This window comes from Euleptes europaea, chromosome 6, assembly GCF_029931775.1.
Source record: "Euleptes europaea isolate rEulEur1 chromosome 6, rEulEur1.hap1, whole genome shotgun sequence".
Lineage (NCBI taxonomy): Eukaryota > Metazoa > Chordata > Lepidosauria > Squamata > Sphaerodactylidae > Euleptes > Euleptes europaea.
The window spans coordinates 52,467,825-52,489,907 of NC_079317.1; the positions used below are offsets into that span (position 1 = coordinate 52,467,825).

The window sequence follows — 22,083 nt, forward strand, 5'->3', positions numbered from 1 at the left end:
TTCATGGTCTACACACATCAGAGTGCTCTTCAGGTGTGAAAGGCAATAGGGATGAGCAACATAAGCCACTCTCATTGAGCAAAGTAAGGGGCCTGTGGATTGACCAAGCTTAGAAAAAATATTTGGGGGGGGGGGGACTTTACATGGTCAATAGAAAAGTGTGTGCTTGCTGCACTTCATGATTCATTTCTATTTTCCAGTTCTTCATTCAGAAACAGAGCTAGAGAGACCTTCCAGATCTGAACTTGGGTACTGCCCCACACCGCTAGCCTGGTGTTGCTTTTGGCTCACCCAGAAACAACCCAGCAAGTTAAAAAAATAGCATTGCCTGATACACTGAATGGTGACTTTACCTGCCCCATCTGTGGTCCTGAGGTACATTCCAAACATACCTATTTAATGTTACTCATGTGTACAAGTTGCAGGTCTGTACTGAATGTCAGGGTATGCACACAGAAAGATGCAGTGAAAACAGACATAAAGCATTCTGTGTGTATAGCTTCACACTGGTTGTCCCTATTTTTTTATCTGCTTTTTCCCTTTATGGGAAAAAGCAGATCAAAACATAGGGACAACCAGTGTAAACTATGCACACAGACTTTGTGAAATTAATCTTCCAAAATATCTGATGGAATAAGCTGCCAAATTCTTTCATTGGGTTTCTTCCATACAAAGAAGTCCCTGCTCACTTGGCAGAGAACAATATGACCTGTTTTGCTCTGTAAAATGTTGAAGGGTTATGAAGTGAGGCAGCTAGAGAACTGAGAGCATCTTCTGACTAAAAATCTGACTATAAATCTCCATGCATCAAGATGTTTACTGTGCCTTTCCATGTAGAAAAATGCTTATTGTTCAAGTATTCATCATGCATCTGGAAGCCCCTTAGGAAATTGGGATACTCTGCTATTGTTGGACGTCCTGTTAAGACTTCTCGGAGAAAACGAGAAAGCTGGCCCTGAGCACAAACAACGCGAGTATCCAGTTCGTGAGGCCTTGAAGGTAGAATAGTGTCATCTATGTAAGATAGAAAGAATGGTTACTCGTGTTCATAGGGACCAACAAGTTAGTCTCCTAGGCAGAACTCTGTAAGTCAGTAGGAATGCATTATGTACAGGTTTCATTCCCATCACTTTCATTTAAAAGGCCCAAGTGCCAAGGCTCTTCCTTAATCAAAGAAGAAGAAGAGTTGGTTTTTATATGCCAACTTTCTCTACCACTTAAGGGAGACTCAAACTGGCCTACAATCACCTTCCCTTCCCCTCCCCACAACAGATACCCTGTGAGGTAGGTGGGGCTGAGAGAGTGTGACTAGCCCAAGGTCACCCAGCTGGCTTCATGTGTAGGGTTGGGGAAACAAATACAGTTCACCAGATTAGCCTCCTCCGCTCATGTGGAGGAGTGGGGAATCAATCCCGGTTCTCCAGATCAGAGTCCACCGCTCCATACCACCGCTCTTAATCACTATACCACACTGGCTCTCAAAGATATTACAATACAATCATACAAGACTGTATTCTAGGTCTGAAGGCACAATCCCTCCATGCTTTGGCAGCCTTACCCATTGTCCCTCCCAATATGTTCAGTCAACATACAGAGAAGTCGCATGTAGAGGGTGTAAGTCTCCTCTAGTTATTTATGTGATTTGTGCTATCAAACAAGGGTGTGACAATACTAATTTAAAAACAGAAAGGGGAGGAGTCCTGTTACCAATGTCTTCTACTCTGTCTTGGGTCCACTTGCACCAAAAGTCTTCAGCGCTACTGGACAAATGCCAGAAATACATGAAGTCCAATGAAAATATGCTGCTCCACATTCCTGTGAGTAGAAGATAGAAGAGCAGAAGATATTTACAAGTATTAAACAGACAGGTGGTGATTTTTCTCCTCCTCCTGGAAAAGTGGTACTCATTACGTGGTTCACAGAAAGCCACATTTGCTGTTATGCAAATGTGCCTGCAATATGCCTGCAGCTCAGGGACACTTGCAGCTCAACCCATTCCTCAACCTGCCAACCACAAGCTTCAACAGGCAAGGGCCTTGTCCATTTGCCTGAAACATGGGTTAGGTGTCACATTGGGGGACAGTGCTCAGAAAACCTTATCAAAGAAGCACACACGGCTTGTCAAAGAAGCACACATGGCTTCTGAGCCACTGAGTATCACTGTTCTAGAACTTAAATTCACATGAACATTCTGCAGGGTAAAATATGGCCTCAGCTGGGGAAATGCCTATGTGGCATTAGATTTGTGACTTCAGCCAGTATCCCGAACCCTAAACTAGCCATCCAGCCAAATCCAAAGTGCTGCTTCTACAACTCTCCAAAATTCTTATGATCAAGATAAACTGGTCCAAAATGCCCAACACTGGCAGGAGTTCATGACTGAAACAGACAAAGAGTAAAGGCCTCTTGTGCCTTTAATAAGCTTGCAGAAGAGGAAATTGCAACTGAGCATCGCTATACTAAATTTCTTCATCTGCACAATTATTACAGGTAGAGCAGCCCAGTCTTCCTTTGCATCAGGCTAACCTGAGCAAGGCTGTTAAAGATAGGATGTTCTGGAGGGCATTGATTCACAGGGTAGCCATGAGTCAGAAGCGACTTGATGGCACTTAACACACACTCATTTTCTATAAGAAAACTGCAAGTACACCCAATACTTGAGAAAGGGTTGCAACCTGCTGCACCCTATGCTACCCTAGCACATGCATCTTAATTTTTGCCATCTGAGGGGTAGAAGAAAAATAAAAATTGGAGGAAGAAAAAAAATTCTGTAGAAGATAAAAATAAAATGTATTATTTTGACAGAAACACTCTCAGGAAGTCACAATAGGTATAGGACTACCAGCATATCTGGATGTTAAGTTAAACTTTATAACACTGAAAAAAAACTATTTAATAACATGTTATTGTTAACATGTTATTGTTAACATTTTAATGTGTTATTGTTAACATTGTTAACATGTTATATCATTTAAATTGTTTCCAAAATTATTTTTATTTATGCAAAAAAATATTGTATATGCATACAGTATACATAGGAATGATCATTATTGAATGCTGTTGATTGTCTGACAAAAACATGTTTCATACTATGCATCTTGAGGAAAACTTGGTCTTTCATTTCACTCAAGGGGAAAAAAATCAGTTTTTCCAGTGCTCCCCAAAATTTCCTAAATTTTTCTATTGGGAAAATTGAAGAAGTCCTCAGGCTTTTTTCATGCTATATGTTTTGAGTGAGAAGAACCTTGTTTTAAGATGCATGTCACTCAAGCTCAAAGAGAAAAAATATTTCAGAGGAGGGTTTTCAGCATACCCCCATGTTTCTTATTTTTCCAGTCCAAAAATTGGGAGGAAAGTCCACAGGGAAAAATTGGGAAACATTCTTCCAAATTTCCCCCCTTTTTCAATTTTTCATATCTTTGAACAAGTAGCATACATAATTAAATGCAGCTACTGTCCTCGTAGTAGCTGGGCTGGTCCTTGAATGTAGACATATAAAGGAGTACAAGCAAGACTTGGATGGTGGCACAAATGAAGGCTTCTTCTATTGCCACTTCAAATGCAAAGGCATTCACAGTGCCAAAAGAGGATCCACATGGAAGTCCCCCCACACTTTCCTTGCCTCAGTACCCCCAGCAGCTGCTGTTTTCCCACATATATACTGGAGGACTTGCCCAGGCTGTTTTTTTTAATCACCAATTGCTAAATTGCTGTAACTCAATAACGTAACAACTATCTGTTGCCATGATCTACTAGGGCCTCTGAATTCCCACCTTTTATTATATAAAACAACCTATCTAGCCCCTTTCATTGTGGAGATAGAAAGGGAAAGTTGCACCCCTTAGGTCTGTATAATAAAAATGAATAGAGGCTTACTTTAAAAAAAATGAAAGCTAGAAAGTCAGAGGCGCAAGTAGATTATGTTAATATATCATGATAATGTTATTGTGCTATAGCAATCTATCAGTTGCAGTTTTTAAAAAGCCCCCCAAAAGCCCTCCAATAGTGTGAGGGGAAATGGTGGCTCTAGGTGCTGAGGCAGTAAAAAGGACACTAATTTGGGCAGGACCTTCAAAAGTGTGCACACCTTCGCACCCACACAGAATGCAAAGATTCTTTGATTTTCTCAAAACTGTTGTATCAAACTACTTTGAGGAAAGTTTTCTGCAAAGCAGGGGAAAACCAAGGAAGTGGACATCTGGGGACAATGTTTTGCAGATGCTCCACAAAAACTCCTCCAGCTATCCAAGCCATATTTCTTAGACAAATATTGGGGATACCTAAATGTGTCTCATATTTCACGATTTGCCATGAAACTGGGCAAAACTTGATTGCCACCAAAGCCTGGATTCAAACAATAAGATATTGGCTCAAATTATATTTTCAAACTGAGCCAGGTTCCCTTTTATATTTCTTGAAAAGTGAACTTCATTATTTCTCATGGGACATATTGATTAGATCTAGACTCTGCCAAATTGGAATTGATTTAGATAATCTTGCTCTGGCCAATGAATCTTACATCTTTAAAAGAATCAAGCAATGTCTCCTTGATGTAGAATTGCAGAATTTTAACCCAGCTCTTCCCCCCATCTGCCCTCCGGCGGCCCTAGGCCTTAATAATGGATCGGGTAAAATGGCTAGGTATCTAGATAACCTAGAGATACCTTCTCAACGCCGCGCTTTTCTATTAGCTAGGGTTAATGCATTCCCATCTAGGATGCTCTTAGGCCGATACCTCCAGATCCCTAGGCATGAACGCCTATGCACATGCGGTTTAAACTTGTTAGATACAATTGACCACATCCTTTTAGATTGCCCCTTCTATGTGACTTTGCTGGATAAACTGCTATCTACTTTGCTCCAGTACAAGACATACAGGAGTAATGAAGTGAAATGCAAATTTCTTTTGAGTGACCATGATCCTAAAATTACGGCTACCGTGGCTGAATTTCTTACAGGAGTTCTTAAAGAACAAGAAAAGTTCTATTAACCCGACTGTAACTTATATGTATAGCCCTTTGGAGGAATATTGTTGTTTTTTTCTATCTCTGTCTTTTGGTATGCCAATAAAGGTTAATGAAATGAAAAATGAAATGAAACTCCTCCAGCTGGATATCGAATGGGAACAAAACCTCCATGTATAAGCAACTAAATTCTGCCACATGCTTTCAGACTAGCCCTCCTTTGTTTAAACAACTGGTGTCTTATTCAACAAATTTTCAGGCCCGTAAATTCACCTAGCATGAAGCACATCCGGACTTCTGGAAGTTTCTTCATCAGTCGCCCCATGAAGAACATGCTACCAAAATGCTCTGTATGAATGTGTGCTCCATATTTTAAGTTTCCCACCTCATAAGGATTGAATTCCAGCCACTCTGTAAGTACAGCAAAATGGAATTTTAATATGGAACCAGCGGTTCTTGATAATGAAACTGAAAAGGCTAGACAGAATGCAGGCATTTTATTTTCTTTTTACCTCAATGGGAAAGAACAGCTGCTACTGGAGCAAATGAGGAACCCAACTTTTAAAAGATAATGGAAGCAGTTGCAGAAGATGGGTTAGAGTAATTCAGCACTCTTTCCCCTACTGCTACATTTGCTGTATCCCTACGTGGAACTTGGCGACTACCCAGAATGTTAGAATGCAGTCATGAATTATTGAAGCTGGAATAATATAAGATTGATTATTTAGGGGACTGAGGAATAACCGAACAGAAGAATTTTGAAGCAGCCGTATCCCCTTCCTACTGTGACTTCACTTTTTGAAGATACCAGCTGGATATTGCTTTATGCATATTTTGGAAGAAATGTACCAGGATATGCCATGAACTATGGATTTTGACTGTTTGATGATAGATTGTCACTATGCATGATGTTATGTGGTAGCTCATAAATATATTTTTGCACTTTGTTATACATAGTTTTGCTTCTGTACTAATTTCCTAACTTCCAGGTAATAGCAGAAGATCTCCTGCTATAACAACTAATCTCCAGCCGATAGAGATCAGTTCACCTGGACAAAATGGCCGCTTTGGCAATTGGACTCTATTGTGTTGAAGTCCCTCCCCTCTCCAAACCCCGCCTTCCTCAGGTTCCGTCCCAAAAATCTCCCGCCAATGGCAAAGAGGGACCTGGCAACCCTAGGGCAGCACCAAGTGGGGTTTTTGCCCAGCAGGGCTTCTGATTAGCCATTGGAGACCTACATGGCTGTGCAGATGTTTAAAAACATTGCTCTAGCGACAGCTACCACCACAGCACTGCAAGCTGTGTGTTAGCAAGAAAATGTTTTTAAACAATATGTTCATTTAGAAAGGTGTCCTATCAAGCAGAGCTTCTGCTTGAAATGTTGAAGAGTTACTGTTAGAGTTATGCATGACCTCACAGCCTAACATTGTGGTTGGCTCTACCTCCTGCAGCAGCCATTTTGTGGTTGTACCCACCACCTACTTGTAAACATTGATATTAGTCACCGCCAGCTGATGACAGAAAACAACAGACACATATCTCTGGGGAAGGGGTTCCATAATTCTGGCACCATAACTCAGAAGGCCCTCTCCTGAGTTGCCACCTGTCTGAAGGGTTGCCAACCGCCAGGTGGTGGTTGGAGATCTCTCGCTATTACAACTGATCTCCAGCCAATAGAAATCAGTTTACCTGGAGAAAATGGCTGCTTTGGCAATTGGACTCTATGGCACTGAAGTCCCTCCCCTCTCCAAACCCTGCCCTCCTCAGGCTCCGCCCCCAAAATCTCCAGGTATTTCCCAACCCGGAGCTGGCAACCCTACCTTTCTGGCTTCAGAAAGTGGTGGCACCCACAGCAGGGTCTTAGAGGATGACTGTAGAAGTCAGGTAGATTTGTACAGGAGTAGGTCGTCCTTTAAATTATGCTGATTCCAAACTGCAGAGCACTTTAAAGGTCAAAAACAGCAACCTTAAATTGGGTTTGGAAACAAATTGCTCTAACTGGTTTTTTTTATAATGGGTAAACAAAAATAGTTTGTTAACACTTAGGGACTTTTGTGTTCTCATTATGTTTTTAATTATATTTTACTTTGTAGGCCTCCTTGAGCAGGTTCTCTGGAGAAGCAGCACAGAAATTTTCTAAATAAATAGCCTGAGAAGAGTGAGGGAGAGAGATATGTGTCAATGTAGGGATTAAAGATTTTTCATTAATTCATCTTATAGTGGCCAGGAACTGAATATGACAGTAAAATTATTATTATGTTACTGTAGGGTTTGCTGAGTTGATTTGAAACCATGTAAACTGTACAACAAAATTTTGTTAATCCTTCAAGGAAGCCGTTCTTGCCATATATATATATATATATATATATATATATATATATATATATATATATATATATAGTTTATAAAACTGAATCCTTCACCACAGTTGTTACATGTGACCGTTAAATTAGTTGTGTCTCTCTGTGTTTTAAAGACCATTTTACTTTTCTGTCAAGTTTATCTTGCATCATGCTTTGGTTAAAGTCCCAAGCGGAGTCTATCCCTAAATAAATTCCTGCTGAAATCCATGGTACAGAATTGGGAAGCAGTTAGGAGTCTTTGGGGTGGTGTCCCAGGGAATTTTTTTTAAGGGACCTGCTCCAGGAATGTCACACCACACCACTCTACTTATTAAAATAGTTTTGTGCTGAGTTTCCGCAACACAAAATCATGTTCTGGTGATGTGTGGGAGTGAGAGGTATGGTAGTGGAAGTATTGGTGAAGATCTGGACAGGTGGAGACATGATAGAGCACTTCCTGAGTAGGATTTCCATCCCATCCAAAGACAAATGAGTAAGGTGACTCCTATTTCCTCTGCTATGACCCTGATTCTGTTAAATGCCAGCTCTGTGAAAAATACGATCTCTTTGCTCCATGAGTTAATTAGAGATGAGCATATTGATCTGGCATGTTTGACTAAAACATGGCTGGATGAAACTTACCCTTTGGTATTGAAACTAGGAGTATGCACACAGCTATATATGAGCTTCAAATAAACTGGAAATTAGCTGTTTCAAATTGGCGCGGAATATTCAAAATGACCTAAAAAAACTCCCAAATTCCAGAAGTAACAAAAAAAATTATCTCCTGGAATGTTGGGAGTGTTTCAGTTCAAGGTATTTTGTGATCAGTTTACACCTAGATCTGACCCCGTCAAAGAAGAAAACTCTATTCAACACTTTGACATATTTGCTAGGGTTTTTTTTTTTTTTTTTTTTTTTGCTTATAATCTCTCTGGCCCAGTTGGACTCAGAAGCCAACTTGATCATAGATCCTTTTCCAAAGATGTCAGAAGCATAAAAACAAAAACAACTGTGCTGGATGAAATTCAATCTATGTACATTGTTTTTAATGATGTTGCTAGCTGTCATGGGCTGTCTGGCAGAAAAGCAGAATATATATATATATTAATTAAAAAGAAAGAATGAGATGTATTATTTCAAAATATGCTAGACGTTGAATAGGTTCATTTTAAAACACCACAATGAGAAACACAAAATTAGTCAACATATAACTGATATAGCTATGGAATGACCCACGTATAAGTGCAACATTACCTTTAAAATCTTGAGCACTGTAGTTGTCTTTTAGGCTGATAGCCAGATAAATGGGCAAGGGGTTCTGACCCTCATTCACGGCCACTTGCTGATGTGAGAGTGTATGATCTGTTTTCTGCCATAAGAGAGGGGAAAATACAAATTCCAGTTCTATAACTACTAGGCAAACAGAAAACAAACAAGTCTCCGAATCCAGATGGCAGCCACCCAAGTGTTCTTAAGAAACTCAGATGTGATCTACTAACTAGAGTTGCTCAAACTCTGATAGTTCAGCTCATTTCCTATTCACCAGTTGTGATCAGGCACCCAATTAATCAATGGGCTGTTTGTTCAGCTGTTTGCAACCTGTTCATGTATATTCACAGAAACAGGTTACTTACAGCCATCAGAAGAAGACTCACAACTGATAAGGGATCATTTCCTTCTGATCTTCTGCTGGAAAAATTTTGCCCAGCTGATTTCCCTTCTCTTCACCCCAAGTTGTCAGCAGCAAACTCTTTCTCATGTCCCTTTTGCAATGGGTCCTTCACCAAAGGTTCCTTGGTAAACTTAGCAAGCATATTATAAGGGATGGTTCCTCTTATGAATTAAAAATTGATTAAATGACAGGAAGCAGAGAGTAGAAATAAATGGACAGTTCTTACAATGGAGGGAAGTAAGCAGTGAGTCCCACAAGATTCAGTTTTGGAACCGGTACTATTTAATGGTCCTAAATAATTTGTAATGGAGAGAGCAGTGCAGTGGCCAAGTGTGCAGATAATATTAAATTATTCAAAATGATGAAAGCCAAGGCACAGACACAGGAGAATCTATCCAAACTGGACAGATTCTCCTGTAAATGAATTTCAGCTGAATTTCAGTTGATACATATAAGATGATGCACATTGGGGAAAAATCCCAACTTTAAATATACACTGATGGCATCTGAACTAGCCAAGATCAAGACTGAAAAAGTTGTAATGGATATACATGTAATGGATAGCTCAATGGAAATGTTCACTCAGTGTACAACAGCAATGAGAAATGCAGGGCCACCCAATGAAGTTGCTGGGAAAATAACAACTACGGGCAGCCCATTCCTGAGGGGAGGAGTAGAAACGCAGTGGCTGGGAGTGGTGCAGCCACGCCTCCTTCTCAGGGGCTTCCTGGTAGCAAAATAAAAAATAAAAACAGGGAAAAAAAATAAAAAACCCATTTAACTCTTCCATGGAGTTACATGGGGCTACACCAGCAAAGTAGCTAGTGTAGCAATGCCACAGTGTTAATGTCAAATGTTCAGCTGAAGTCTAAGATATAAATGTATGTGGGTGTCTGCATTCATTGGTATGCAGGCGCACCTAGATGCCAGTTGATGTTCAAGTTGTATTAGGGAATGTGTAACCTATCTCCCTAAAGCTATAAATGGTAGCCATTTATAGATGAGCTGTCTCCTGCTGTACTGACAAACGGCCACTGTGGTGCTGGGCTCATTATCACCTGTGAAGTGGATTAATTTCAACAGGCAGAGGAGAGCAGAGTCACCGGTGTATGACGACTGAGGTGCAAGGAAAGGACATGCCATGTATGCATAGATATCTCCCTTCCAACTATCATTTGTCTGCACCCTGTAGAAATTCCTCCTTCTAATATGTATCAATCATTGTGTTTCAAAATGAAGAATATAGTTATCACCTCATCATATAACATGGACTCAATGACAAGCCCCCAGAGGTCTATAAATGAAGAATCATGTCCTTCTTGTCTCCTTTGTTTCAGTTCATTATAATAATACTTCAAACAATCCATAGAGAAACATTTAATCTTGCATTTGCTGACTTGCTTCCGAGCCTCATTAATGGCTTCCTCCAGGTATTTCTGTGACCAATAAGCATCTTCGTACAATTTTGCCATAGTCCTGAAGGGGGAAAAGATGTTTAAAAATTGGAGTGGTGTGCATCTAATGGCACACTAACCTTAAGTTTTGAGAAACTTTTTCAGAAAGTACAACATAACGATGAACATAAATCTCAGTTATTTAAATAAGAATCTCCCCCCATGACAGATGTGCCAATGATGCCACAGAAAGTCCTCCATGTTGTTTTGAAACTGTCCAGCAATACTTTGGGCACAGAGAAATCATGAAGAAGCCATGCAAGAGATACTAAATGGAAAATCCTCCTTACCATGTTGTGCCAGATAAACCTGCAATATATGTGATGGAGTCTAACAAATTCAGTTTCTGCAAACCCAGGAGGCTCCCATACATTGCTGTAAATGACCTGGTTCCTCCACCGGTTGTCATGATTGCCACCACAGGCACCTAGAGCACATGAAAGCTAATTGTAAGCTACTGAACATTATCGCAAGGGAACAATATTATGAAAGACAAGGACTGAAGTGATTCTATATTGCTGGTGAGTACCATAAACAACTTTTATTTGTAGGCACTGGTTGAGATTTATGCCAGACACCTGATGAAACCTTAGCTCGTAACAGAGCACATGCTTTGCATATAGCAAGTCTGAGTTCAGTCACTGCTATTTCCAGTTCAAGGTCTCAAGGAACAAATACTAGGAAAGTCATTAATCTGACACTCTGGAGGACTGTTGCCCATTAGAATAGACAATACTGGCTAGATCGACTAATAGTATGACCCACTATAAGATATCTTCATAGCTTAGGAGATCAGCTACATAAATCCCAATACCTCAGCAAAAGAACAATTTGTTCTGTCTCATTTGCTGTCTCATCATCCCTACAAGGTATTTCTACTTGCACTAGAGCTCTTGCACAAGCAGGAATGCTATAGCCACTTGCACTACAAAACTTATTGTTCCCCTACTTGCATTTCTGCTTCTACAAGATATTGTATAACCAATCCAGGGTTTCAGGCAGTGAACCCTCTTCAGTCTCAAAATGGCTCCCTGGGGCACAATATGGCAGAGAGAGGAGATGCACAAGATCATACATGGGTATGTAACTGTGTATATGAGCAAACTTGGATGGGAGTGGGAGATGTTGCACAAGATATTGTGCAATCCCTTTCACAAAAAGAATGATCCTTCCCCCCACCCCCACCCCATTGGCTCACTGCTAAATCTATCCCAATTCCTATAACTAGCTTCTTGAGTCCATCATTTAGTACCTTGTGCCAGGGCTGAAGCAGCCCCTATAACACAGTCTAGTCTTACTTGGGAAAGAGAGAAAACAGGGCAAGAAAATCCCTGTCTCACCAACCTCATCATCCTGCAGGTCTTCCGGTAGCTGGAGAGTCTTCTTCACAGCAGCAGCAACATATTTCCTTCGCTTGCGTAGGAAATTCTTCTCTGCTACACTCAGCTCATTTGCTAAGCGCACATCTAGATCTTTTGCCCTGAAATACTGTACTTTAGCATCCTTCACATTTTGACCATAACATATTTTTTGGAGCTAGGTTGACAGAACATCACAGGGGTACCCCCACATATAAAATGGAAGTATGGCTGAACAAAAATGACGCTTGCAGCCATGAACAGGGAGGGCATAATGAGGAGGAATGGCCAGTTACCTGATGCCCCCAAAGGCAAGAAAACTAGTCTATTATCCATGTGCAGTTCTGTTATTTTTCCTCTTCCAAAATTTAATCCCATAGACATGCTTCTTGGTTTATTGCACACCAGGACTTGCATGCATGCATTGCACTTTATTGTGCAACATTGTTTCATTTCTGGTGAATTTTGGAGTGGTGATACTGGGGTCTGCCCAGGGCCAAGAAGTGTAATTTATACCTAAAATATATGGTTCAGACTCAACATTGGCTTCATAAACACAATCCACAATCAGAGTCCCTCCTTACTTTGGACTGGTGTGCTGGAAGAGATGGGCAGTAAACATGCATGCCTCAAATACTGCTACCCAGTGCAATTTCTTTCTATTATTTGATTGGAAGGCCATTCCTGTTAAGATACCAGTTTAATCAAGATGGGAGGCACTCATGAAAGCAAGCTCAAGTTCTTTAAAGGGACATCTTGACAAGGACTCCTCCAAGCTTGACTGATGTCCAATCACATTGTACAAGGCTCTGAGAAACTAAACATTGTAAAAACAGGTATGAACCTGGTACGGGGAGATAGTTGTAAACTGGCTGTCTTGGATGCAGAGGCTGGGCAGAAAGAGCCTGGTATGCTCTTAGTTGTTTGAACTTTGGTGTCCTGTACTGATTCTGCATGAGAAATAGCACTAGTTTGGCTGAAGAGACCAAGCCATTCCTCCACAAACTGTAAATATGTAAATAAATTGACAAGCATAAATACAGCATAAGTCCAGTGTTCTTCCATCTGAGACATAGGGGCCAGGAAAATTCCATTGGCAAATAAAAGGGATAGACATGGGAATTTCCATGGCATCAGAGATAGTAAATTCATATATGGGTTCTTTTGAAGAATGTTTTATATGCACATTGAATAACACTCATAATAATTACATCAAAATATGGTGGCACTATATAGTTGTTGTTTTTTGTTTGTTTTTTGTTTTGTTTTGTTTTTTGCTATGGAAGGGTAGCCATGATCAGCTTTAGGCATTCCATGAATGGCTTAATATTCAGGATAAGAATTAACAATTATAATTTTATGCAAACAAAAAAGATTAATTTTTTAGATATCATGGCTGTTAAGGAAGGTAGCAAATTGTCAACTATACTGTGCAAGAAACCAACTGATAAGAACTCTTTCCTAAATTTATCTTATGGAATATTTGTATATAGGGAGACAAGGGCCATTTATGCATGGGAGGCTTTGCCTTGGATTTGCCGCTCTCTAGATGCACATTTTCCCCATCTGATTCTCAAAACACCTGCATGGGGACTTATTGTTGAACTTTGAGAATTTGGATGGGGACAATGTGCATCTAGAGAGCGGAAAATCCAAAGCAAAACCTCCCATGCATAAATGTAACTGGTAGGGTCACTTCATCAACCTGAGGTATTTTAAACAAAAGGTCTAAGGAGGGAGCTGAATGTATAACTCTGCATACTTTGATTACAGTTTTGAATGGAAAAAAATCAGACTAGTCTTTGTGTTGATATCACTGAGAACAGTTTTGTATGACAGGAATGCTTCTGGATCAGTCACATGGATAATGTGGGCTAATAAGAAAATGCATAGTGAACAGGAAAAGATAACAGTGCCATGCAGACAGACAGATCTGGGTGGGTAAGAGCATCACGGGGGACAATGAAGTCAACTGAGAGATATACCATCAAGGACAATCAAATTAACCAGCAAACACTTTTACAGACATCGCTGGAAATTCTCAGAAGAGTAGAGCACTTTTAAATGCAGCCAAACTGTTCCTGAAATACAGAGAATAGGTTCAGCGCAGCTCAAGTCACAACTAACATATCTGATTCTTTTTAGAGGAAATTAGGTGTAGAAAACAAGGCCAGAAACCATGGTTCTGGATTTAAAATATTCAAAAATGCTTGAGATTCAGCGAACACATATTTCTGAGAAGGGAACTGCTTGAGCTTAAAAATACTGATATAGAAGGGGAAGAAGTATCTTACCAGTCTCTTGCCTTTGCATGCAAATGAAAAGTTTTGTCCTGAAAATGAAGACAATACGTTAAACATCAAACATATTGGTCTGCGTTCAACCACAGAGCCCCTCTGACAGAATAGCATTTCAATTTGGGAGGGTTCCCATCCCACTACAGATGTCCTTTCTGTCCTCCATGCTTTTCCCAAGGGTCTGCTGATTCCTTGGGGTGGGGGCGGGTAGGACATTAGTGGGTTGCAGCAGGATGGGGAGGGCAGGAAATACCTACTCTATACTCCTACAGTCTGCAGTCACACATGTTATCCTGGTTGAGCTGGTCACTGGATTTAAAACATACACAGAGCTTCGGATGTGAGGGCGATCTGGCTGCGACATCTGTCACCCCATTGATCCCCATTGATTCAGCTCAACTGGCTGGCTAGGCAGTGTCCCCTACCTCCCTCACCACTCCATGTGTGCCCCTCCTGAAGCTGCACACTTGGTGGAAGAGGACGACCATCCAGATAGAAGGAATGTACACAGGGCTTGGTTTTGTGTGTTTTTTCTTTGTTTCCTTGTTAATTGTATTTTTCTTGTTTTTATTGTTGTTTATATAAATCGGGGTTTTTTGTAAGCTCCTTTGGGTTTCTATCAAGGAGAAAAGTGGAGTTCTACCAGTGCCATCTTCAGCATTACACCCTTCTAAGTCCATTAAAGCTAATGGGGTTATAAGGGTGTAACTTGGTTTAGGATTGTACTATAAATAGAGAATTACTCCCCCTCCTGGTGGTGGAAAGTGCTGTCAAGTTGCAACCAACTTATGGCAACCTCATAGGGTTTTCAAGGTAAGAAACAACAGAGGTGGTTTAACCTTGCCTGCCTCTGTGTAGCAACCCTGGATATCCTTGGCCCAGCCAAATGCTATGCAGGAATAACCTTGTTTAGCTTCTGAGATGAGACAAGATTTGGCTAGCCTGGGCCATTGAGGTTATGCATTCCCCCTAGGGAATAATAATAAGGGATGTGCCACTGCTTTTAGCTCACAGGCTAATGAATAATCCACATGATAGAGAAACATGGTCTTAGTAAATAATTATATATTCTATTAAACAAGGGGTATGGTAAATGCACACACACCCTGTTTCCATAATGTCCTGATTTTTTAAAAAAAAAAATCCTTTTTTTAACAATTATTCTTTCACTGGCAGTCAATTTAATCCAATACATGCAAAATACTGTGCTCAAAGGCAAAGAACTCACCTCTTCTATTGATATTTTCCCTTGTGCAGCAACCTCAGTCAAAGGTAAAGTAACAGAGGTAAGACTTTCTGCATTCTCCTTCAGCTAAATTTTTTTTAAAGGAGATAAAAAGAAGAAATGGAGATTGAACATGGGCAGCCCATTCCTGAGTGGGGGTTAGAGAGGCTTCCCTGCCAGTAAAAACAGGAATTAAAAGCTTTAAAATGAAATTCCTGTGAAACTCCTCCATGGAGTTTCATGGGGCTACACCAGATGTTTTGCTGGTGTAGCTCTGCTGCAGCATAAACAGGGGTTCCCGGGTCAAAAGGGGTTTGGAGGCTAACATCAGCTTTGCCCCTGGAAACGTCCCAGGTACAATTTCTGGATGCCGGTGTGCCCTTTTGCGCCAGGGAACAGGGAAAGCTGAAGATATGGTGGCTGCCAGCAGAAGAGAATGTGTGGGGAGGGGGATACAGGGGAAAGTGAGGTACCCCTGCAAGTCCTTAGAGTTTCCTCATTGTGCAGCTGGGCCCAGCCTGGCTAGCACCACACAATTCAGCCCAGTCCAGTGGCCAGCACCACACAATGGTACAGAAGGAAGGAAGGAAGGAAGGAAGGAAGGAAGGAAGGAAGGAAGGAAGAAAGGAAGAAAGGAAGAAAGGAAGAAAGGAAGAAAGGAAGAAAGAAAGAAAGAAAGAAAGAAAGAAAGAAAGAAAGAAAGAAAGAAAGAAAGAAAGCTAGCTAGCTACAGGGAAAAAAGCTGAAGACAGGGGGGGAAAAGAAAGCTGAAGACAGGGGTCATATAAAGGTAGATTCTCTGGTGGATGAGAAGGAGCGAAGGAGACAGGAAAAGAAGAGAGGCTATGGGGCCTTTCAGGAAAAGGAAACAGGAAATAGTGGGGGAGAGAAAGTTGAGGTAATTCTAAACCAGACCATCGAATGTGGTTTTAAAAAATCCTCACAATGGGCCCGGGACAGATAAGGGAGTCTACAAGTCTGTGGAAAACCCCAGGTTTGCAGAAAAACATGAAATGTAAAACACACACACACACACACACATTGGTCGTTAGAAAAACCCCAGTTCATAGAAGGAGTGTCTGCTTCTTTAAGAAAAGTATGCTACTGAGATATCACAAGATTATGGTGTAAGATCTCAATGGATGTTTGGGAGTTGCTAGGCAACCTTCAGCCAACATTGCAAAGGATTTCAAGCCTCAGTTAATGTCATCACAGGGGAAAGGAAGAGAGACTAATTAAAAATGTAAAAGGGAGGGGAGAAGCAGAAATAGTACTAAGGGAAAGCTAAAGATGTGGGAGGGGAACAGAATAAGTTGGATGGCTGAGAGAGGCAGGCAGGCAAAGGCTGTCTGGAGGAAAACAGAAAAAAGAGAGGTAGACTAAGAAAGGGGAGAGGCTGCAGGCACTGCCAGGGGGAGGCAAAAAGCAAATGAGGTTCCCACCCCTGCAAACCCTTGCAGGTCTCTCATTTGTGTTTGTGTATATTTGTGTATGTGTGTTTCAAGTTTGGAAAAGGCAGAGAGAAAGTGCTATGATTTGGCTGAAGGTTGAAGCATCCTGGGGCACAAAGTATCACTCTCTGGGGAATCTGATTTGTAGTAGCAGATCTGCTGCCCTGAAAGAAAGTCTGTGCCTCACCTTGGGCTCTAGTTGTAAATAAAGCAAATATTAGAATGACATTAGTGCCCAGTGTTCTCCTATCAAAAGGAAACAAAATCTGGATATTGTTGGGGAGGGGGCATAACTCTAAGGTTCAATCCATGGCATCTCCAGTTAAAGTATCTGGCAGAAAGTCCTTTGCCTGTGTCTCTGCAGAGCCACTGCCAGTCTAAGTAGACAATACTGACTTTGATGGACCAAAAGATCTGATTCATTTGTTGCACATATTTCATTTGATGCACATATTTACCACTAAGAGAAGAACAATACCTTTGACCACTCCCATTTCTTTGGTAGTGAGACCTCCAAATTTGATTGATTATTCTTAATACAATGAAACCGAATGAGATTTCTGTTATGCGAATCGGGAGTCAGTGGAATTTTCTGCATGCCTTCATAGGAACCCTTGATTGCAAATATCAGATCACCTTCTAAACAAAGCACAACAGAAATGTTAGCTATCAATTCACTTGGCAACCCATTCTATCTAGTGAGTCAACCCAATCTAACCCAGTTTATACAGAATCTCAGGAACATAATGGATTTATACAAAATAGGTGAGGGAAATACTACTAAAATCTGAGTTCCCTTATCAAATTCTCTCTCTCTCTCTCTCCTCCAATATTCTGAGAAGATCTTACATTGTGGATTCCATCTTTCCTCTTTCATATCACTGGGTATCACTGGCAGAGTCAAGGAAATGCATAATATAACAATATAGGTATGAGTTTCTACATAGTATATGAGAAAGGAGGAGATGTGACCATTGTGGCACATCCCTGTGTCACCTATAACATATAGTTCTGTTCTAAAGCCATATACTTAGGCAGCATAAAATGCCAGGGCACACATTACCTGTTCCCTTGATCTAAATTTCTACCCTTTTACTGCAATTACCAGCTTTGATTACTAAGTGAATGTTCCCTATCACAGTGATTATTACTTGGAACAGTTCGTTTCACCTTTATTGAACTGCAGTACAGAAACCCACCATTCACACCATGCTGTAGTTTGTGCTCAGGCATGGACATCTACTGTAACTACAGAATAATGAATGGTGGTACAATGTGCTGTCAAGTAACCCTGCAGGGTTTTCAAGGCAAGAGACAAAGAGCCTGCCATTGCCTGCCTCTACATTGCCTACCTCTTAGGGTTGCCAACTGCCAGGTAGTAGCAGGAGATCTCCTGCTAATTCAACTGATCTCCGCTGATAGAGATCAGATCACCTGGACAAAAATGGCTTTGGCAAGTGAACTGTATGGCATTGAAGTCCCTCCCCTCCCCAAACCCCGCCCTCCTCAGGCTCCACCCCAAAAATCTCCTGCCGGTGGCGAACAGGGACCTGGCAACCCTACTGCCTCTACATAGCAATCCTAGGTCGAAAACGCGTGGTCACTTTATCCTCCTTTAATCCCTGTTTCAGCCAGGATCGAACACATGCGTTTTGCCTAATGTGCGTTCGATCCTGGCTAAAACAGGGATTAAAGAAGGATAAAGCGACCATGCGTTTTCGACCCTAGACTTCCTTGGTGGTATCCTATCCAAGTGCTAACCAGGGCTGACCCTGCTTAGCTTCCAAGGGCTGATAAGATTGGGCTCACTTGAGCCATGGGTCAGGGAAAATAAATATAAAAGGTGTGTGAAATATGATAGGGAACTGGTTGGAGAACCACACCCAAAGAGTAGCTGTTAATAGTATTTCATCTGATTGGAGGAAGTGATCAGTGGGGTGCCACAGGGCTCGGTTTTGGGCCCAGTATTTTTCAATATTTTTATAAATGATCTGGATGGGGAGGGGTGGAGGGACTACTCATAAAATTTGCAGACAACACCAAATTGGGAGGAATAGCAAACACCCCAGAAGATAGAGATAGAATTCAATGAGATCTAAACACACTGGGAAAGTGGGTGGATGTAAAACAGATGCAATTCAACAAGGACAAGTGCAGAGTTCTACATCTAGATAACAAAAATAAGAAGCATGCATACTGGAGAGGCAATACACTACTTAAAGAGAACAATCATGTTCCCCCTCAACACTGTCACTTAGAGGAGGGCAGGAAGGTGTTCCTGTTGGCAGCAGAAGATGGGACTTGAAATAATGGGTTTAAATTGTGGGCAGAAAGGTACCTGCTGGACATAGGTTTGCCAGCTTCTGGCTGGGAAATACTTGGAGATTTTGGGGGTGGAGCCTGAGGAGGGCTGAGTTTGAAGAGGGAAGCGACTTCAATGCCATAGAGTCCAATTGCCAAAGCGGCCATTTTCTCCAGGAGATCTCATATCTATCAGCTGGAGATCAGTTGTAATAGAAGGAGAACTCCAGCTAGTACCTGGAGGTTGGTAACCCTAGCTGGAAATTAGGAACAAATTTTTATAGTAAGAGTGGTTCAGCAGTGGAATCAGCTGCCTAGAAAGGTGGTGAGCTCTCACCCTCACTGGCAGTCTTCAAGCAGTGGCTGGACAAACACTTGTCATGGATGTTTTACGTTGATCCTACATTGAGCGGGGGTTGGACTAAATGACCTGTATGGCCCCTTTCAACTCTATGATTCTATGTAACTCTGCATATAGTCTCTTAAAACACTTAAAAGTAGAAACCAGAAAAGAGCCAAACATATGTTAGATAAGATTATACTTCTTTCCTGTAATTCTATGGTAAGAATCCATCCAAACCAATATATACACAGTTAATGATGCCGCAACCTCACTTGTGTATAGTCGCTTCAGTTTCTTGGTATTCACTTTGATTTCCACACAAGAAAGTTCACGTGCCTATAAGAATAATAGGACATAATTAGGGCAATTATCCATTTATCCAAGTACTAACAAACCACAGCCTAAGATCTGACCAAGTATTCTTAATTAATATGTGAAATTCAGACTCAACTGAATTTCCTCAACTTCCTTCATCCCACCACCACCTTTCCTCAGTTTTCCTGCCTCGTCACCTTTCTTTCCACAGGATCACAGCATCAGATCCCATAAAAGGTCTCTCCCAGCCATTCTTTTCTATTACCCTTAATTCCTTCACATTCTTTTCTGCCAAAGTCAGGCATATGTGGAGGGAAGGTTTGGATGAGCTAAGAAAACCAATAATTTCCATATTGGCAGCAGCTCAGAAAAGAACAGTTACAACATCAAAAATATTGGGATGGCTGAGTACACACTGTCCTTCTGGGCAATGACACAAATTAGACCTCCAGGCAGCCCTAACTCATTTCTGAACTGGTAGATGCCTCAACTGTTCCCTAGGCTAGTGTTTGGGGGCCAACGAATGTGTGGAGTCATCTATAGCAGTGTTTGGTTAAAGAAATCTTTAACAATTGATACTTCAGGGTGAATCATGGAACTATTACAGTGTTGTCAACCTCTTTGTCATATCTAATTCCCCGATGGAGTTTGACATTAGTTTTCACACAGTCATAAATCCCCATAGCATAATATGGTGTAATCCAGATGTCATTAAGTGCCTCACATCATTCTAAAATGATTTCTTTGGTCAATCTGGTCATTTCTAATCAACAAGACGAAGTCATCTATGACAGTGACTTCCTTCTGTGTCAGAGATTCCTGATGGGATTTGGGGGCATTTAAAGGGCCCCAATCTTACTGTGAGGAGGAGGAGAAACAGAGTGGTTGAGGCCAGTGATGAAAAGCAAAAGAAGCCATTGGACAGAATAGCATCTTGGCTGCAGCTTTTTTACCACTTTCACAAGCAAATGCCATACACCTAAAGGAAACAGAGGGGAAATTATGGGTCCTTCACCTAGTCCCTCTGGGCAGTTGCAGCAACAGCAGGAATCTACTGAGTGCAGAACAAGATGACATATATTTGTGTATGACAGTAATTTTAGGAAAGCTCCCCAAAAAACATAATGCTTACCACCAGTACTCCATTTGTAACAATGTTTTCACAGTAGTCTGGGCTGAAAAACACAATGGAAAATGGAAATGTCAAAATCAGTTATTCATATTTTCTATGGTATTTTTCAGATGCAAAATCATTCAGTAGTAATCTCACCATCAAAGCCTTGTAATTAGTATTCCTGTTCTACCAACTGAGGTGGAGTAGTCAATTTGTGAGGCCATGTGAGATGTCTGGATATTAAGGTACAAAAATGAGGAAGTAGAAGCTAATGGTAATGTAGCTTTCTCCAGCCGCAAATAAGCTTTCAGAATCTTAATAGTATGCTTTCTATAATAAAGTGAAGAACCAAAATAAGAGGATGCTAGGAAAAGGTTGTCCCCATTATGCAAGTGAGATCCGCACAGAAAAGTAGGGTTCTATGTGTGGACTGGGATCCATGGCTTCAGCCAGCTGTGGTTTTCCATAGCTACTGAGGCCATTCACAGCATATATTGTTTTGTGGCCTCCTCTTAAGCATCTGAAGTGAAGTGCACTCTCATGATGTTGCTAAATTTGTCTGGAATATTTTTTCTCACTTCCCACAGGTGGTCATTTTTCTTACCAAACTTATTGTTCTGTTCTACGGGCTTTATGTTGCTTATTATATTGCCACATAGTCTCTGCATTTAGAACTGCTTAAAATTTTCTTTGTGGCTCTATTAGCAGTGCATTAGGCCTCCTTGTTTATAGAGTTGCCCATTTCAGCTTGGGAAATTCTTGGAAATTTGGCTTCAGTGCCTGAAGAGGATGGAGTTTGGGGAGGGATATCAGCAAGATGATATCACATCCTGTGGTGCCAGACGCAGGTCAAATGTCAGCTCCTCCAACTCCTCCCCATCCTGTGAGGTTACTTCCTCTCACCAAAATTCAAATTTTAAAATGTAAATTTCCTACCTCATATCACTCAGCCTAAAAATAGTGTCTCAAAATTCAGCGTTACAGAGAAAAATCCAATCTGAAAACCCATAGGAGGACACCAGCCAACAGTAATCCTGTTCCTCTCTCAATCTCAAACGGACCTCTAGTATGTCTTTGCTAGCAACAGTCAATCAACTTCTCCTAGTCTCCCTGGTATATCATCCTTTCTCCAATTGTATATCACAGCAGTAAGGGAAATCCTAGAGTACCCATGATCTGGATGTTCCTGTCCAAACTAGTTCAATTCTGTGGGGACATGCCTTGGCCTTGTATTATCTTTTTA

The 22,083-nt window shown here is 41.1% G+C and overlaps 1 protein-coding gene across 1 annotated transcript in view; it reads right to left on the reverse strand.

Moving 5' to 3' along the window:
* LOC130479493 (cytosolic phospholipase A2 epsilon-like) overlaps positions 1–22,083 on the reverse strand; it is a 35,053-nt gene that overhangs the window by 2,809 nt on the left and 10,161 nt on the right. Inside the window, exons 3-12 of the mRNA XM_056851893.1 lie at positions 19,684–19,747; positions 17,246–17,403; positions 15,320–15,403; positions 11,781–11,972; positions 10,727–10,863; positions 10,236–10,458; positions 8,565–8,679; positions 5,238–5,375; positions 1,708–1,815; positions 821–1,014 (exon numbers count right to left, since the gene is read on the reverse strand). Of these exons, the coding sequence (XP_056707871.1) occupies positions 821–1,014; positions 1,708–1,815; positions 5,238–5,375; positions 8,565–8,679; positions 10,236–10,458; positions 10,727–10,863; positions 11,781–11,972; positions 15,320–15,403; positions 17,246–17,403; positions 19,684–19,747 (1,413 nt within the window). The remainder of the gene's footprint in view (positions 1–820; positions 1,015–1,707; positions 1,816–5,237; positions 5,376–8,564; positions 8,680–10,235; positions 10,459–10,726; positions 10,864–11,780; positions 11,973–15,319; positions 15,404–17,245; positions 17,404–19,683; positions 19,748–22,083) is intronic.